The sequence below is a fragment of the Lolium rigidum genome, chromosome 1 (assembly GCF_022539505.1).
Source record: "Lolium rigidum isolate FL_2022 chromosome 1, APGP_CSIRO_Lrig_0.1, whole genome shotgun sequence".
Lineage (NCBI taxonomy): Eukaryota > Viridiplantae > Streptophyta > Magnoliopsida > Poales > Poaceae > Lolium > Lolium rigidum.
In genome coordinates this window covers 138,942,750-138,963,068 of record NC_061508.1, presented here as the reverse complement: position 1 = coordinate 138,963,068, position 20,319 = coordinate 138,942,750, and the positions used below count along the sequence as shown (strand labels likewise).

Below are 20,319 nucleotides of genomic sequence, written 5' to 3'. Positions count from 1 at the left end.
TGAGAGGGGTGAGAATCGAGAGCTAGCTGGGCGTGATGTTCTTGTAAGACTGGAGACGAAACAGAATGAGGCAACAACGGATCCTAGTGCGGCCGCACGATTCACGCCGAGTATGCTGGAAATCGTCAGGCGTCGCGTATTCATTTTTTAAGAGCGTTTACTTTTTTTTTTCTCCCAAAGCCAAGTCAGTCTTCGCGTATTCTGTCTTTTTTTGGCCGATGTTCTCTTTCTCTAAGAAAAATATCGTATACTACTACTAGTTTTACTTCTTTGTTAAGGGAAATGAGGCAACGTTTATGAAAATACATTAAAAGAATTAAGATGTTAAAATTTTCTGAAAAATAATTTTTCTTGTTCGCACACAAGTATTTAGGGAAATAATTTTATGTGGCATATGTAACAAGATTAAAAAACTCATTTTTCGGAAAACGCCCGATGGAGAATAAATTAGGCTGATTGGATGTGTGGTTGATGACCCGTACAAAACTGAAAGCACCTCTGGGCTAGGCTCGCTGAAACTGCCGAAGTTTCTGTGGAGCCATGCCTGGGAGATTAAAAACTGCCTCCAGGGGGCATTGCATGGGTGGGGAATCGGGAACACACGGAAAAAACTCCATCTATGCCCCTCTCTCACTACTTGTCACCGCTCTATCCTCCACTCTGTCACATCTCATGAGACGACCAAGGGACGACACAGGGTGATGTTTCGCCTCCTCCGTGGGATGCCCTAACCAGGATTTCTCCTCAAAGGACCGCATGAAGCATGCACCATCTTGTCGAGTACGAACTTGTCAGGCTTCAGAGCGTGGAGTGCTGATTGACCCCAGCCATTGAGTCGGCATTAAATCGGTCTTCTCAAACTGACCAAGCGCGACCACTAGGGCAACCGTGGGGTTGCTGATGGGCAGATTTGGTCCCTCACGTGGGTATTCTTCTAGTAGAGCGGCAGCCATGGTGCCCCGGGCACAAGCAGGGACATGGAGCACCCGCGGGGATTTAGCCCCGTGTCGTGGTTCGCTCCAACTCCAACGGTGCGCCCCCGCTCGCATTTTGTACTCATTTAGCGGCGTAATGTTGGCTTCCGCATTGGCACCTCCACCTCCTCTAGACTACCGGCCATGTCTTGTTGCTCCGCTCCTAACGGGAGCAACGCCGGCTTGACGCAAATGTGTCGACGGAGGTCGGGTACAACGCCACAAAGACGATGGAGAACTGCTCCCCGGTCGCCGGTGGGGACAAGATTCCCTCGCACGACGAACAACAGAGTGGCGAGATCCCCGCGAACAACATGACCAATGCCGAGCGGGACGTGGGATAGCTTTAGGAATACCTTAGGCATATACCTCAATATACATGGTTTGAATATGGGCCAACCTTTTTCTAGAAACGGAGTACAAATCCAGATGCTCGCAAATACATGCATATAATTACCCCTATGAACGCACAAAAGCACACATTACCTCTATGAACATCTCCAAATTTATCTGTTTAATTAACTAACTAGGGTCAAAAGATGATATTAATTAACATTTTAATTTTGGGGAGAGGGGTGGACCGAAGCCCGGCTTCTGCTTAAGCCGCTAGCTTAGAGGCAGCTTCCAGGAGGATCAAGAAAAACGGCATCTACATGACTACTCCGAAGCTCGAATTTCCGACTGTAATTGCTATGAACAATATCTATGATCTAGCAGAAGCTAGTCTCCGACAGGGGGATCATAGTTTGAAACCTATCTGTTACAAGTTTGGCTGCCGCTTTTCGGCGGCAGTCTTGTTGAGAGATTGGGCAGAAAGCATGGGAACATCGATCGTGCACTTTCTTGTTAGGTAGACGAACCATGAAAGCGCTGTTAAGATGTTCCGTATTGGCTATAAGGTGGTAGAAAGCAAAGACATATAAGGAGTATAATACAGTACTAGATCATATGATATTACTAGCTTTTGCACTGGAACAAAATGGATGGAGATATATATATGATCTAGCGTACCAACCATGCAAGCACTGTATTTCTAATCGTCGTCGCGTCCGTTTCACTGAACTAACTAATTAGTTAAACCCATTACGCATTCTCTGCTCCAATGCGACCAAGGTAAAAAGAGTTGCCTGCCCAATAGCAATTACATGTGGGTTTGTTTTGTAGGAGTACCCACATCAGCTGAATCATCAATCATAAACAAGGTTAGTCACTTGGAGTACAAGAGAAGTTCAGAATCTCAGCTAAACTAATACTTCTTTCAACATGCCCCACGGTTACAAGCATGCATGCACCTATATATATGTAGCATGCACAGCTCGAGCTCTCAAACACCACCACAACAGGAGTTAGACAAAACACAATGCAAGGCCTCTCAGCATCTTCCAAGCTGTCCCTGGCCGTCTTGGTCGTGGTGTTCCTGCTCAGCTTGGCGAGCGCAGCCAGCGCCGCCCGTAGCCGCAGGAGGCTCGTCTCCGACGCCGAGGACGAGCCGTGCAACAAAATGACGCTCTACTACCACGACATCCTCTACAACGGCGTCAACAACACAGCCAACGCGACGTCAGCTGCGTCGACCAAGCCCACGGCGCTCAGCACGACCCACTGGAAGAACGGCACCTACTTCGGCACGCTGGTCACGTTCGACGACCCAATGACGGTGGGGAAGGCTCTTCCCGCATCTGGGGAGGAGCCCGTGGCGCGTGCGCAGGGGTTCTACCTCTATGACAAGCAAGAGTCGTACAACTCGTGGTTTGGCTTTTCCATCGTCTTCAACTCCACGGCGCACAAGGGCACAATCAACCTCCTGGGCGCCGACCTCATGGACCAGAAAACACGGGACCTCTCTGTCGTTGGCGGTACCGGCGACTTCTTCATGACCCGTGGCATCGCCACGCTCCAGCTCGATGCCTACGAGGGCACCGTCTACTTCCGCCTGAAGATGGACATCAAACTCTACGAGTGCTATGTTTGATGGTACATCATATATACTAGTGTGTGCAATACCGCCAACATGGAGCTGTTCTGATGCTACTTAATTTCCTTTTATGCTTTTCGATGTTTCTGGGTGTGCCCATACATAAGTCTTGTTGTGTGGCATTGTAGCATACACTGGTAAGTATGCATGCATTGCATTATTTTTCATCTTAATATTATTTTAGTTTGTAAGTGTTGTTTCTGAGTGTTTTTGACTTTTTTTCAGGATGGTTTGTGTTATCTCTTGCATATATCGTGCAAAGAATTTTGTTTCGAATATATATAAAAATGTTATTTGACACCTAGGGCGCATAACATATAATTTTGCACCCAATGATTTTTACGTTGTTATATTTATAATTTACGTTTTAAATAGAAATAATTATGTTCATTATGACCCAAAAAAAAACATTGACTTAAGAAACATAATATATGAGACATAACAACATAAAAGGCACAAATATAACTTATTTTATGTCTTCTTTTGTATGTCACATATACAAAATGGTTTACATATTGTGTCCATAGCTTTTTGCATTCTTCTTGGGGTAAGACAAAATTTATGTCAAGTAAAAAATATTTACTTTTAAAGAAACAGGGTGGGTGTCGAAGGGTCAAATATAGTGTGTCACTGTATTGGAAACAACAAATGTAGCTCGAGCTACATGTAGGACAGGTTTTCGAAGAAAAAAGTAATATGACATTTTAAATTTCCAAAAGAACTGAAAATTATGGATGTTAATATAATGATATATTCTAGCAACAAATAAAATGTCAACTAAAAACATTGTGTATATTACGCTATACAAGAAAATAACAAAATTTGATATATTTTGGAGGTTTTAGAACTTGCACTTGTCAGTTGTCACTACTTTAGATTTCACTTTTGTTATTTCCATATCCGAAAATATGAGGTAATTCAAGTTAAAAAATTATGCGTCTATATATAATACTAGAATTTAAAATGTTATTTAAAAAAACAAAAGTTGAGCTACATGTAGCTCGGTCTACAAAACGTCACCCTCGCTATTTTATATATAGAAAATATGTGTGTGTACTGTGTAAAGAATGCTTGTGTCCCGTCAAAGAAGTGTAAATTTTCCATTTTGAATTGTTAGAAGATGTATGTTAATAGTTGAATATGAAGCAATGAGACACCTAAACACTCAACATATGGGGTCGATAGTTTTGACGACCGAACCCTAGCCGCCTCCGGGTCGCTCCCGAGGCGACCCCGGGGCGACCGCGCCGCCGCCACCAAACCCCGCCCTCCCCACGTCCCTCTACCCCCGCTGCCGCCGGAGGAGGCCGTCCCACGGCGGACGGCGGAGGCGGGAGGTCTCCCTCCTCCCTCAAATCCAAATCCCCCCGAAAATCCGCCCCAGGTCTCGATCCATCCTTGCCGCATCCCGTCGGCGTCCTCGGCGCTCCAGCGTGCTGCTCCTCGATGGCACACTGCCGGCACCGTCCTCGCGCAGGTGGACGCGCGCGGCCTGACCCCTCCGCCCCTGCACCCCGTCCGTCTCGCTGCTGGGCGAGCACGCCTCCTCCCCGCCTCGACCTCGTGGGGACACGGCTTGGCCCGCTAGACCTCGCGCTAGCCGGCGGCTCCCCGCCTCTTCTGGCGCCTCTGCTATCCGCCGCCGTCCTCTGTGCTCAGCCAGGGCCCTTCTCCGGCGTTTCCGGCCCCTCGCCCTTGCCCATGGCTGTCCGGCCGTCGATACCGGTGCGCGCGGCGTGGCTCGGCTAGGACCATGGCGCCCCTGGGCCCTCTGCAGTTCGGCCGCCCGGTGGCCTGTGTCCACCCCCTGGCCGCGGTTCTTGCTGAGTGGGGGAGGTTGGCCCGTCCTAATGTGTGGTGCAGGTGCACATCCGGGCGAAATCCTGCGGACAACGATGCCGCGGGCGTCGTGCTCCTCAGTGGAGGTGTCATGTTGGCTCTGTGCTCCTCCCGTGCACGCTTGGGGCAGCGTCTGCCTCTTGCTTCCCGCTGGCCGCCGGCTAGCTTTCCTGTGGGATCAGGTTGTTGTCATTGTGGCTCCGACAGAGCCGCCTAGATGTTTCGGGGTGGCATTTGCATGTGTCGCCCTTCGACCACGGAGGCGGCACACCGGTGTCGTCGCCCAGTCTCGGCTATCTGACGCCCTTTGACTGTGCTTGGTCTCGGTAGCACATTGCCCTTCGGCTTTGCTGGCGGCACACCGGTGTCGTCACACGGTCTCGGCTATCCGACGCCTTTCGACCATGCCGGGACGCTTTTTGGTGTGCTTCTGTAGGTGTCCAAGTATTCCACTACTTGCTCCCTTGGTCTGCCTGCTCGCGGTGTAGTTCTCACCGGAGATCCTCGTCTGGCGGTTGGCTTGAGGTCCTCGAGATGGCCCCAATATGAAGCAATAATTTATTAGACCCCGATCCAACAGAATGCCAACAAAACTTATTCGAGGAAAGAAAGATTTACAGCCCTTAAACACTCACAAAACCAACAAGGGCAAGTCCGCCGAGCAAACATGTATAGACACCTAGAAGCTCTCTCTCTCTACTTGAACATCCTCAACAGTCAGATCACGCTCCTTGGTCATTTTTGACCATTAGATTTCCACCAGTTTTTGTAGTGAGCCAAAAGTCCCTAAGGGCAGCTACTTTGAAGGAAAAATCGGTCTACTCTGGTTAATTTTTTTTTTGAGCAAGGATGGTCTCGAAAGGCCTAGAATATCCATTAACAGCGGTGAGTACATAAATTACATTGTTGCCCTTTTGCTTCTATTAACCTGGAAAACCTAGAATTTGAAGTAAAGGCACCGAAATTTGCAAAAAAGGACCCTAGCAACAAAGACTAAAAAGCAATCAAGTGCTCGGGTGCCCTCTCCCACCGCACGCTGGTGACCTCAAGACGCAGAGCGCCGAGATCGGAGAAGAAGTAGCTTGGGGTGCTCTCCATACCGATGAAGATTCAACCGCGCCGGCCATCTCAACACCTCCGGGGACGAACCACTTGGAGAAGAAGCGATGGCGTGCTCCAGCGTAGAGTTGAAGAAGGCCTCCGGAGGAGGTTGAGCTTTTGGACGAGGGCCGCATGTCGACCATGGAAATCAGGGGCAAGGCAAAGACGCCAGCTTGAGTCCCCCGTTGATGAACTTGCAAGAGAGATCTAGTGGCCGAAACCGCCATCTTCCAGAACCACAGCTCCCCAGATCTGTAAAAGAGAAGAGATCGAAGCTTCCTGATGTGACCACCACCTCGATGGTCAGGCAGAGGAAGCAAATCGACCTCTCCTCCTCGATCTGGAGAGCCCAAGTCGAGCTTTATTGAAGAGGATCTTGGCGCATCATCCGTGCACACCTCCGTCTCCTCCCGCCGGAGCACCATGAGCAAGCACGCCGCTACCAAAAGCCACCACGAGGAGCTCAAACACCTCAGCAGCTGAGATCCCCAAGGCATCTCACCAGTCTCCACAATGGTAAAACCTAGATATCTAGTCCTAAAGCTGCACAGAGGAGGCCGAGCCCCTCTCCTCCGTCGTCTCCGGCCGGCCGAGCCGCCAGGGAGAAGGGGGAGAGAGGCTCGAGACGGCCCGAGCGCTCTTACATCCGGCAGGGGGGACAGAGGGGATGAGAGCGCCTTCTCCGGTTAATTGGGCAAAAAGATCCACTAGAGCCCAGTTAGCTGCTAGGAACAAACACCTCGAGGACCGAGCTGTTTGGGGAGGTAAAACCGTAAAAATCATACGGCAGAGGGTGGGGCCATAGAAAACATCCCCTACAGACATTGTCATCGCGGTCCCACAAGTCTTAAAAGATTCTTTGGGTGCCGATTGGAGTTAAATTCCTATGTGCAATCGAAAAACTGATATCTACCACACCCTGGATGATCAGCTTCCACGTTTTCCCGAATCCGTTTTGCCGAAACGACAAAACAAAAAATTGTCATCTACCACGAAATTAACCAAAACGTGGTAGATGAGACACCTTCTACAATGGTCGGCAGAGCAATTGATTGGTAAAGCCCCATATATATGGAGTGCATTGCGGTAAACATATAAAATATGCAAATTTATGTGTGCAAAAACAGTAGAACCTGCAAGATTTTTATGCTTTCCAACTGTTACTTGAAGGAATTCTATTTCAATTACGTGATATGTTGTTAACTTATTTATGAACCCATGTAACCTGTAGACACATTTCATAGAAAAAACAATCATGTCAACGGTTCAATTTATATTCCAGAAGTTTCTATAAATTGGCTTATATGATCATACACTGTAGAACTGTTTAAAGATATTTTGGGCCATGTGCTTCATAATCCCTACCAGTATATTTAATAATATTAAATAAATAAGAACACTCATACAAACATATAAATCTAGATGGTATTAACTCATTAGTTGAGAAAATAAATTCAGGAAAGCGGTTTCACAACTAGGGCAATTTTTTATCTTGTTAAGGGGCAATGCCTTAGAAAGGAAAAAAAACTATAACTTCTATTATAAATATTCATTTTTATTTTAAATAATACATATTGAAACTAGATACTGAAGAACATATTAGTCAATGTTTATCAATTTGTTGTGTGGTTTACAATGCAAAGTAAGTATGTATATTAATATATCACTATGATAACATATAATTAATTACTCTATCTGGTACAAAATAATTGTCCAAAAATAGATGTATCTAGACATACTTTTTGTATAGATATATCCAATTTTAGGAAATTATTTTGTACCAGATGAAGTATAAAATTTAGTATAATTAATGTTGAAGGAAGATGACTGGAGCTCCAAAGCTCAAACCTCTATCTTTCCAGATTTCAGCATCCCTAGATGCAGTATCCTCTTCATGGAGCGTTAGTAGGCAACGCGTGATCTTAGGATCTTACGTATGTCGTCTTCTGAGCTCCTGGTCGAGCTGAGTGTGAAGCCGTCTTTTGAGCTCCTGGTCGACCTGAGGTTGAAGCCGTTTAAAATCTGACCTTGCTTTATTAATATCATCAAATGTCTGATGGGATTTCTCATGTTTGGCATGAAGCACATGGTGTTGATCTTCGCCGTCTTCGGGCGAACCCAGGACATAGTCGACATGGACCATAAAGTGCCTCTGATCATAGCTAGGGTCCCTCAACTAGGAGGACAGACTCGTAGATCCCCTTTCGACCACGATCTCCTCGTCAAGGGTTGAGAGGATCCGGGTAGAGTTTTTTTTAATCTAGAACTCAGCTTGCATTAGCTGAGAGCGTAAATCCAGATTTGACTTCCACTACGGTTTCTGCATCTAGGGTGGATTGGGTTGGAATTGGCTCATATGCCACCTGCACAGAGGTGAAGCCGGCGAAGATGTCGATACCGCTGATCGGGGTGATGGAGTAGGTGTCGACATTGCGCGTAGCCAGCGTGAACTTGTCCGTCGTGATGAACGATGAACCTCCAGAATATACAACCCAACAAACAGCCACAATATCTCCGATGCCTCCACTGGCTTCCGTCGGAATCTTGACTCCATATGTCGCTAGTCCCATGGTGGGCACCAACTGTCATTGCATTGTCAACAATAGTGCCATTAGAGGGTACTCACGCCTTAGGGTTAGTAGTGGAACTAGACGACGGGATGCTCGAGATTGTATAACTTTACGGTTTACCCAGGTTCACGTCTCCTCGATGGAAGATTGCTACGTTCTACTAGAATTCACTATAATCACACAAAGTATACATTACATCGAGGTGTTGAGCTCTAGGCTTCTCTATTGTCCTGATCTAAAGGCTTCCGCTAGGATGGCATATAAACATGCGAGAACCTAGGGTTTGATAGAGAGGGTTTGATAGAGGTAAAGACCTAACAAACTATAGAGTCCTAATCTATCCCCACCAGTATGTTGTGTCTTGCACTACAAGTCTTCCATCTTCCTGAACATTATGGAATCTGGTTTCGACCTTCTATAGTTGGTCTGGGCCTCCATATTCTAGCAACTGGGCCGCCCGAATGTCTTGATAATCCTGCCGCCCAAATGGGCCACCTGGCCTTGCTAGGCTAGGATAGGCCTCTGTCGTGGTACACTTTGTTCGAAATAACCCGACAACTACGACAAGAAAGGCGAGATGAGGCATCCAACAAAGCCAAGCAATGGTTTTGTAGACAAACAACGGCGCCTAACAACGTCTCCATAGGCAACCTGCAGGCACAAGTGGCAACGCAAAGAAGGATTATCACCAATATATTCATGGAGAAATTCATAGCCAGATGTGTTTTATACCTGATAGTTTTTTCGTTATTTTAATACCAAATCATCTCGCCTGATTGGTTATTCTTAGAGATAAAGATTCAAACTTGCACGCGTTATTTTAAAAAATTCCCCGCTTGTCTGTCATATTAATACTAGTGCGAAAATTATGAATAGATTTATCAACTTTAGGGCTAATGATTATTCTAGAGGTGAGGCGAATCACATCTACTCGATCCCATCTCTCAAACCAAACGCCAGACGAAACCATTCCATTTCATATTTTCCGCATCAACTGAATATAAGAACGGAACCAACTCATTCCTTTGAAACGGAAACATTGCATTACATTCCACGTCGTTCCCAAACCAAACACGCCCTTAGAAAAGAAGCCAATCATTATCTGAAAGGAATTTAAATTATTTAAAAGAATCACTGATCTGAAATGCATCTCTTTACTATCGAGCGATCATTTCATCAAGAAATCCTTTTTATGGAAAATGACATAAAAAATCAAGAAATTTGAAGTTAATTATTTCGGGTTTTGAGCAACTTTCGGGTCTAAAGATAAATTTACATAAAAGCGAGTTATTTTGTTTTGGTGAGGCCAAAGACAATGTTGCCTTGTATGCAAAAGTATTTGGATGCAAACAAGGTTAGTTTTCTATTAAGTATTTGGGCACTCCGATACATTATCGAACGTTGACAAATGTTGAATGGAAACTGGTAGAGGAACGGCTGCAAATTAGACTATCTAGTTGGAAAAGGAAAATTATTATCCTTGGGTGGAAGATTGGTTCTCATAAATTCGGTATGGAGCAATATGATATTGTATATGAACTCCTTCTTCCAACTTCCAAAAGTTTCTTTAAATGATTGGATTAGTTTCAATCAAAATTCTTTTGGCAAGAGAATAATTAAAGAAGAAATATTGGGCTAACAGGAGTGTGGTTTGTTGCCTCAAAGACCAAGGGGGACTTGGGATACAAGACCTTGAGGTCAAGAACAAGGCCCTCACTTACAAATGGTTTTTCAAACTTCTTACTGAAGAAGGGGATTGGCAAACCCTTCTTAGGAGAAATTATGCCGGTTCAGGGGCATTGTCTTAGGTTATTTGGAAACCTGGTGATTCACAATTTTGGGCTGGCCTCATGGAAATGAAGAAATTATTCTTTCCATATGGGTCTTCCTCGATAAAGGCTGGACCAGAAATTAGGTTTTGGGAGGATAAATATCTAGGTAATGCCATACTCCAAGAACAATATCTAGCTTTGTACAATACCGTATGTCACAAAAGTGATACGATCGGTAATATGATTGAAACATACCCAGACACGTGTCATTCAGAAGAGGTCTCATTGGTCCTAGACAAAAATCTTGGAATGTTTTGGTACAGTGATTGGATTTGGTCCGGTTGTCGTAGGGATCTGATGAATTTTGTTGGAATATAAATGAGAGTGGTAAATTGTACGTGGATTCTATGTATAAGGCTTTAATCCAACATGCTATACCAGTTGGATAATAATGCAAAAAATTGAAAGATGAAGATCCCCCTTAAAACAAAGGTTTTTACGGGGTATCTTCGTCGAGGGGTAATCCTTACCAAACAAAACCTTGTAAAACGCAATTGGCAAGGAAGCAAAAGGTGTGTCTTTTGTCATCATGACGAGACAATAAAACAATTATTCATCCATTGTAAATTTGCTAGATCTATATGGTCAACCATCCAGATAGGTCTTACCTTATATCCACCACAAAGCGTTGTGAATATATTCGGTAATTGGTTAAATGGTGTAGATGATAGGTTCAAGTTACTTATTAGTGTTTGGTCGCTATGGCTATGTACAAATGACAAGGTTTTTATTGATAAAATTGTTTCTCTTCTGCAGGTTATCTACCGATGTACATCTACGCTCCCTTTATGGTTACCTCTACAGCGTATGGTGCACCACGACCTATTTATGGAGGTGTCTGCACGGTTGGAGGATGCTGCGAGGGATGTTTTTACCCTACATGAATGGCATAATAATCTACGGATTGGTCCTCCATATCTATAGGGACTTCCCTTGCTTTAGACTTTGCTTCTTGCCAAATGCCTTGTTAATTTTGTACCTCTTGAAATGAAACGGCTGTGTGTATCATGGTTATGCAGAGCCGAGAACAATTTTCATCAAGAAATCAAACGCGACCATCAAACTAGTTGATGATAATTTGGATTCTCTTGCATCAATCATGTATAAATCTATGTACGGCAGGGAACATGTCAGTGAATCATAGAGAAGACGGTGAAGAAAGAACACAGGAGGAAGTTTTGTCGAGCACCTTGTGGGCACCGTATAATCAGGTGGTGGAACGAGGAAGACTACAGTCGGCATCGTGGTAGAAGGCGTCCGGCAGTGATACATGTTGTCTGTCCTCTATCGGGCAGCTACAGTCGGCACGTTGGAGTATGTTACGGAGCTGACTAAGGATGTGGCATTTAAGGCATCAGGAAAACAGAGAAGGAGGCTAAGGCAGGCCGGGAGAAGGCCAGCAAGGGTTAGCGGGCCGGAGTGGGCTACCTGAAGAAGTCGTGATCGCCAGGGCGGCCCATCTTCCGCGATCGTCAAATAGGCAGGAAGTCATCGGCTATCGTCATCTTTGGACCATTATTGTAATCTGAATCCCATTTCCCTTTCTCTCTACTTCCTCCCCAAGACTTTCTCCTATCTCAATCCCCTTTGCTGAGAAACCTGATTGTACTCTCGAATTTGTGAGATATATTGGGAGATAGTAGTGGTGCCATAACATTTGGTATCAGTCGCCGTTTGATTCGCCGCTGTTGTGCTTAATTCCTCGATCCGGATAGTAATTCCGTTTTGGAAGGCGCTGATTGCTCATGCAATTGGCACAAAGTCCGTGAGGACGCCTCCGAATCGGTCGCTGGATTTGGGTTGCAGGAGGTAGATCTCGCCCTGGAGAAACCACATCAAACTAGGTGGGCGACGTCCGGTCGGATCAACGCCCTCGACAACCGGATGGAGGAGGTGTTGAAGCAGATCGCCGCGCTGCGGGCGGATCTGAAGGAGGAGTTCAAATATGGCTTGTCCGCGGTGGAAGTCAAGCTCGGATCCACCCAGGCCTCCATCGACACGAACGCTACATCGCTCCAAACCATCCACGCATGGCGCAGTGGAGTGGACACGCAAGTCTCCGATCTGACTGCATCCATGGAAGCTCTCGCAAGCAAGTTGATCGTGTGGTGGTGGGTGTCGGCCTCAGTGCCCTGGGCATGCCGCCAGGAGCAGCGTCGCCGACAACATCCTCTGTGCCGCCGCCGGCGGCGTGACACCACGGGAGCCAGGCTCCAGGCAACTCGGCCACGGCGTGCAACATGAGCACCGGGGTATGGCAGGTGAGTAGCTTGCTCTCACCTTGTCGTCCCCGGTCACAGGTACGAATACCAACCATACAAACCTTGCGATGGTTCCAGTTCCAGCAGCAACCTCATCCGTCACACACACCACACCAGCTCCACCTCCCGCTGATTTTCCTCGTTTTGATGGGGAGAATCCCATGTTGTGGCAAAAGGCTGCTGAAAAATATTTCCGTCTCTTTGCAGTAGATCCTAGTTACCGTGTTGAGTACGCAACTATGCATTTCTCGGGTAATGTCGCACTTTGGTTGCAAAGTGTTGAGCACAAACTAGCTAGTTTCAGTTGGGAGCAACTGTCTAATTTGCTTAGCAAGCATTTCGATAGGGGTCAGTATCAATTGCTATATCGTCAATGCTTTAAGCTTAGACAAACAAGTACTGTTGTGGCTTATATAGAGAAATTTGACAGTCTTATGCATCACATGTTAGCCTACAAACCAGATTTAGATCCCACCTTTTTCACTACTCGTTTTATAGAAGGTTTAGCACATGATATTCGCAAAGTTGTTATGATTCAGCGACCCGAGGACCTCGAGACTGCTGTTTCCTTGGCCTTATTGCAGGAGGAAATCGAGGGTGATGTTCCAAAGTTTGGTGGAAGAACAACTGCACACCAGAGACAGTTCTCTCGCCAGAATTTTTCACCTACTGCTCGTCAATTCACTCCAGCTCCCTCGGAGGATAAAGCAGCAGCCATGTCAACCAAAGTGTCAGCATTGCAAGCTTATCGCAGGGCACGAAACTTATGTTTCACTTGTGGTGAAAAATATGCACCTGGGCATAAGTGTAGCAACACAGTTCAGTTACATGTGGTTGAAGAACTGTTATCCATGTTGCAAGTGTCGGACTCTGACAGTGAAGCACAACCAGCTGACACAGAGGTGTTTGAGGATGCACTGGCAAGTACACAAGCAGTGCTGATGTCCATCAGCCAACAAGAAGTGAATGGATCTGAAGCTCTGTGTTCTATGCGGCTAGCATGACAAATTCAAGGCAGAGATGTGCTAATTCTGATTGACTCAGGTTCTTCTAGTAACTTTGTCAGTGAAGACCTGGCAGCAAAGTTGGCAGTTGTGCATCCTTTGGACAAAACTATCAGAGTTAAGGTGGCTGGAGGAGGGATTTTACAAGGAAAAGCTGAAATTCCTGATTGTGAGTGGACCTGTCAAGGCAACTGATACATCCATTTTGCATCACTATTTTATATCATAATTTGTTGTTATTCATTGATATATTTCATATTTAGAGATGATACTTATGTTATTTCATCTATTTTGCATGTTTCGTGATCATTGGAGAATTATTCACCGGAGTCAGGATTCTGCTGGAAAAAGCACCGTCAGGACACCATATTTCTGAAGATCAACAATTGACGGAATTTATACGGAAAATCCTATTTTTCCAGAAGACGAAGGGAGCCAAAAGGAGGAGCCGGGAGGAGCCACCATGGGCCCCCCCATAGGCCGGCGCGGGCCCAGGCCTGGCCGCGCCGCCTTGTGGGGAGGGGGCCCACGGCCCCCTCTGGCCGCCTCTCCTTCGCGTACTTCTTCGCCTCGAAAACCTAAGACCCGGAGAGTTACGGAGAATTGACGGAGCCGCCTCGCGGGGCGGAAAAACACCAGAGAGAAAAGAGCTCTCCGGCGGGCAGGGAATCCGTCGGGGAAATTCCCTCCCGGAGGGGAAATCGACGCCATCGCCATCGTCATCGAGCTGGACATCATCTCCATCATCATCGTCATCATCTTCACCATCTACACCGCCATCACCACCGCTGCATCTCGTCACCGCTGTAACGATTTGGGTTGGATCTTGATTGTTTGATAGGGGAAACTCTCCCGGTGTTGATTACTACTTGTTATTGATGCTATTGGGTGAAACCTTTGAACCAAGGTTTATGTTCAGATTGTTATTCATCATCATATCACCTCTGATCATGTTCCATATGATGTCTCGTGAGTAGTTCGTTTAGTTCTTGAGGACATGGGTGAAGTCTAAATGTTAGTAGTGAATTATTGTTGAGTAGTATTCAATGTTATGATATTTAAGTTGTGGTGTTACTCTTCTAGTGGTGTCATGTGAACGTTGAATACATGATACTTCACCTTTATGGGCCTAGGGGAGTGCATCTTGTATTCGTTTGCTAATTGTGGGGTTGCCGGAGTGACAGAAACCTAAACCCCCATTAGTATATCGGTGCAGGAGGGATAGCAGGATCTCACAGTTTAAGGTCGTGGTTAGATTTATCTTAATTACTTTCTTGTATTTGCGGATGCTTGCAAGGGGTATAATCACAAGTATGTATTAGTCCTAGGAAGGGCGGTGCATTAGCATAGGTTCACCCACACAACACTTATCAAAACAATGAAGATTAATCAGCCGTATGAAGCGAAAGCACTAGACTAAAATCCCCGTGTGTCCTCAAGAACGTTTGGTCATTATAAGTAAACAAACCGGCTTGTCCTTTTTGCTAAAAAGGATTGGGCCACTCGCTGCAATTATTTCTCTCGCATTTTATTTACTTGTACTTTATTTATCTGCAATATCAAAACCCCCGAATACTTGTCCGTGAGCATTTACAGTGAATCCTTCATCGAAACTGCTTGTCAACACCTTCTGCTCCTCGTTGGGTTCGACACTCTTATTTATCGAAAGTACTACGATACACCCCCTATACTTGTGGGTCATCAAGACTATTTTCTGGCGCCGTTGCCCGGGAGTGAAGCGCTATTGGTAAGTGGAATTGGTAAGGAAACTTTTACTGTACGTGCTGATTTTGTTTCTGCTTGCTACTATAAGTCATTATGGAGAGATCCTCCCTTGAATTTCTATTTGGAAAATCTACTACTACTGCAACGGTAGTGGATGAGGCGCCAGGTGAGGAAGTAATACCATATAAAATACCTATGAAAATTATTGAACGTGTTGTGGATAACCGCTATGAAGGGGATGGAACTGTGCATCCTGGAGATCATTTACTATTTTTACATGAATTATGCGGGTTATTCAAATGTGCAGGTATTTCAATGGATGAAGTTAGGAAGAAATTATTTTTTATGTCGCTATCTGGTAAAGCGGCGCATTGGTATAAACTGCTGAAGGATGGGCATTCTCTTGATTGGAAGGATATTGTGCCTGTATTTTACTCTAAATTCTATCCTCCAAGTGAAATTCACAAAGACCGCAACCGTATATATAATTTTTGGCCTCATGATTGAGAGAGTATTGCCCAAGCGTGGGGGAGATTGAAGTCTTTAATGCTCAAATGCCCCATTCATGAGCTTCCTGGTAATATTATTATTGATAATTTCTATGCAAGACTTGTCTTTTCAAGATAAAACCTTGCTGGATACTTCTTGTTCTGGATCATTCACGCGCAATAAAGAAGAGTTTAAATGGGACCTTCTTGATCGAATCCAAGAAAATACTCGAAGGATGGGAGAACGACAAAGGTAGAGTGTCAGGTATAAATTATAATTATGAATGCATTGAAACTTTTATGGATACCGATGAATATCGTAATATGAGTGCTACATATGGTCTTGACTCTCAAGTTGTTGCAAATATTTATAAAGCCTTTGCCTCTCATTTTGAATTGCCTAGGAAGAATTTTGATAAGTATCATGAACCATATAAAGATAAAGTTGATTCACCTAAAGGTAAATGTATTGAAATTAAAACTGTTGATCATGTTCTTCCCGAAGCTTATATTGAAAAAACTCCTTTCCCTGCTAAAATGAAGGAGTATTCTGTTATAACTAGTGTAGTTAATAAAAGTGCAAAGAAACCCATAGAACCTGAAGAACAAATAAAAGTTGAACCTGCTGTTGCAATAGTTAAAGATCTTGTTACTGAAAATGTGGAAGATGGTCATATTATTTTTTGTGAAGATGCTTCTAATATTGTTTCGCATCCTAATAAGTCTATGAAAGCCAGTGTTCCTGTTCTCTCTGTTCGAATTGGTGATCATTGCTATTATGATTTATGCGATATTGGTGCAAGTATTAGTGCCATTCCTTATGAGCTCTACACGGAAATTATGCATGAAATTGGTTCTTGTGAACTTGAAGATATTGATGTGGTTATTCGGCTAGCTAATAGAGAAACTATCTCTCCCATTGGTATTGTTCGAGATGTTGAAGTTCTATGTGGTAAGATTAAATATCCTGCTGACTTTTTGGTACTTGGTTCTGCTGCTAGTAAGTTTTGTCCTATTATTTTTGGTAGACCTTTTCTAAATACATGTGGAGCTATTATAGATTGCAAGAAATAGAAAATTGTTACTAAATTTGCTGGTGAATCTTATGAGTTTAACTTCTCTAAATTTGCCAAAACTCCTTATAAAGCTGATTTGCCTAATGAAGATTTTAGAGTTGAACAGTGTGCATCTATTGCTCTTGCTCCTAGTAATCCTTTGCAGCAACATTTGGAGAATAGTGAGAGTGAAGTTTTTAGGGAAGAAAGGGATGAGCTTGATGAAATTTTCTTTCGTCAACCTATTCTTAAACATGACTTACCGGTTGAAGATTTAGGTGTAACACCACCACCAAAGGAACATCATGTATTTGATTTGAAACCATTACCTGATAATCTTAAGTATGCTTATATTGATGAGAAGAAAACATATCCTGTTATTATTAGTTCTAAGCTTTCAGATATCGAGGAAGAAAGGTTATTGGAAATATTGAAGAAGCACCGAGGAGCTATTGGCTATACTCTTGATGATTTGAAGGGGATTTCTCCTGCTATTTGCCAACATGCTATTAATATAGAAGATGGTGCAAAACCTGTTGTTGAACATCAGCGTCGTCTAATTCCCAAGATGAAGGATGTGGTAAGAAATGAGGTATTAAAACTCCTTGAAGCAGGTATTATATATCCTATTGCTGATAGTAGATGGGTTAGTCCTGTGCATTGTGTTCCTAAAAAAGGAGGTATAACTGTTGTGCCTAATGATAATGATGAGCTTATTCCTCAAAGAGTAGTTGTAGGGTATAGAATGTGCATTGATTTTAGAAAAGTTAATAAATTTACTAAGAAAGATCATTACCCTTTACCTTTTATTGATCAAATGTTAGAGAGGTTGTCTAAAAATACACATTTCTGTTTTCTTGATGGATATTCTGGGTTTTCACAAATTGCTGTTAGAGCTAAAGATCAAGAGAAAACCACTTTCACTTGTCCCTATGGAACTTATGCTTATAGGCATATGCCTTTTGGTTTATGTAATGCTCCTGCTACTTTTCAAAGATGCATGTCTGCTATTTTTCATGGCTTTTGTGAAAAGATTGTTGAGGTATTCATGGATGATTTTTCTGTCTATGGGAATTCATTTGATAATTGCTTGCGAAACCTTGATAAAGTTTTGCAGAGATGTGAAGAAACTAACCTTGTTCTTAATTGGGAGAAATGCCACTTTATGGTTAATGAAGGAATTGTATTGGGACATAAAATTTCTGAGAGAGGTATCGAAGTTGATAGAGCTAAAGTTGAAGCAATTGAGAAGATGCACTATCCTAGGGATGTTAAAGGTATTCGTAGTATTCTTGGTCATGCTGGTTTTTATAGGAGGTTTATTAAAGATTTCTCTAAAATTTCAAAGCTTCTTACTAATCTTCTTTAAAAAGATGTACCTTTCATTTTTGATGATGATTGTAAGGAAGCTTTTGAAACTCTAAAGAAAGCCTTAACAACTGCTCCTATAGTTGAACCGCCTGATTGGAACTTACCTTTTGAAATTATGTGTGATGCTAGTGATTTTGCTGTAGGTGCTGTCCTTGGACAACGAGTAGATAAAAAATTAAATGTTATTCATTATGCTAGTAAAACTCTAGATGCTGCTCAAAGAAATTATGCTACAACTGAGAAAGAATTATTAGCCGTAGTTTTTGCATGTGACAAGTTTAGACCCTATATTGTTGATTCAAAAGTCACAATTCATACTGATCATGCTGCAATTAGGTACCTTATGGAAAAGAAAGATGCTAAGCCAAGGCTTATTAGATGGGTGCTTCTTTTGCAAGAATTTGATTTACATATTATAGATAGGAAAGGTGCCGATAATCCCGTTGTCGATAATTTGTCTAGATTGGAAAATATTACTTATGATCCTGTTCCCGTTAATGATAGTTTTCCAAATGAACAATTGGCTGTAATAAAGGTGAGCTCGCGAGAGAGCCCTTGGTATGCTCGATTATGCTAACTTTATTGTTTCAAAGTATTTGCCTCCAACCTTTTCAACTCAAGAAAGGAGGAAATTCTTTTATGATTTGAGGCATTATTTTTGGGATGACCCACACTTATATAAAGAAGGAGTGGATGGTATTATGCGAAGATGTGTCCTAGAATATGAACAACAAGAGATATTGAGTAAATGCCATGGTAGTGTTTATGGAGGACATCACGCCGGAGATAGAACCGCACAAAAGGTTCTACAATCAGGTTTTTATTGGCCAACACTTTTCAAAGATGCAAGGAAGTTTATCTTATCTTGTGAAGAATGTCAAAGAGTTGGTAATATCTCTAGACGCAATGAAATGCCTATGAATTATACTCTTGTTATTGAACCATTTGATTGTTGGGGATTTGACTTCATGGGTGATACGCGTAGATGCACACGTCCGTTGGGAACCCCAAGTGGAAGGTATGATGCGTATAGAAGCAAGTTTCCCTCAGTATGAAACCAAGGTTTAATCGAACCAGTAGGAGCCAAGAAGCACGTTGAAGGTTGATGGTCGCGAAATGTGATGCGGCGCAACACCAGGGATTCCGGCGCCAACGCGGAACCTGCACAACACAACCCAAGTACTTTGTCCCAACGAAATGCTGAGGTTGTCAATCTCACCGGCTTGCCGTAACAAAGGATTAAACGTATCGAGTGGAAGATGTTTGCAAAGAAAACAGTAGAAACAAGTAGATTGTATGCTATGTAAAGAACAGGACCGGGGTCCACAGCTCACTAGAGGTGTCTCTCCCATAAGATAAAGCATGTTGGGTGAACAAATTACAGTCGGGCAATTGACAAATAGAGAAAGGCATAACAATGCATATACATGATATGATAAATATAGTGAGATTTAATCCGAGCATTACGACAAAGTACATAGACCGCCATCCAACTGCATCTATGCCTAAAAAGTCCACCTTCAGGTTATCATCCGAACCCCCTCCAAATATTAAGTTGCAAAGCAACAGCACAATTGCATTAAGTATGGTGCGTAATGTAATCAACAACTACATCCTTAGACATAGCATCAATGTTTTATCCCTAGTGGCAACAACGACAACACAACCTTAGAACTTTCTCATCACTGTCCCAGTGTAAATGCAGGCATGAACCCACTATCGAGCATAAATACTCCTCTTGGAGTTAAGAGTAAAAACTTGGCCAGAGCCTCTACTAGTAACGGAGAGCATGCAAGATCATAAACAACACATAAACAATAGATTGATAATCACCATAATCATAGTACTCTCTATCCATCGGATCCCGACAAACACAACATATAGAATTACATATAGATGATCTTGATCATGTTAGGCAGCTCACAAGATCCAACAATGAAGCACAACAAGGAGAAGACGACCATCTAGCTATCGCTATGGACCCATGGTCCAGGGGTGAACTACTCACTCATCACTCCGGAGGCGACCATGGCGGTGTAGAGTCCTCCGGGAGATGAATCCCTCTCGGCAGGGTGCCGGAGGCGATCTCCGTGAATCCCCGAGATGGGACCGCGGCGGCGGCGT

The 20,319-nt window shown here is 43.8% G+C and overlaps 1 protein-coding gene across 1 annotated transcript; it reads left to right on the top strand.

Annotated features, from left to right (window-relative positions):
* The first annotated feature begins 2,334 nt into the window (after nt 1-2,334).
* LOC124682452 (dirigent protein 5-like) lies at nt 2,335-2,946 on the top strand. The gene has a single exon (XM_047217131.1). The coding sequence runs from the start codon at nt 2,335-2,337 to the stop codon at nt 2,944-2,946; it is 612 nt and encodes a 203-aa protein (XP_047073087.1).
* Nucleotides 2,947-20,319: the final 17,373 nt, after the last annotated feature.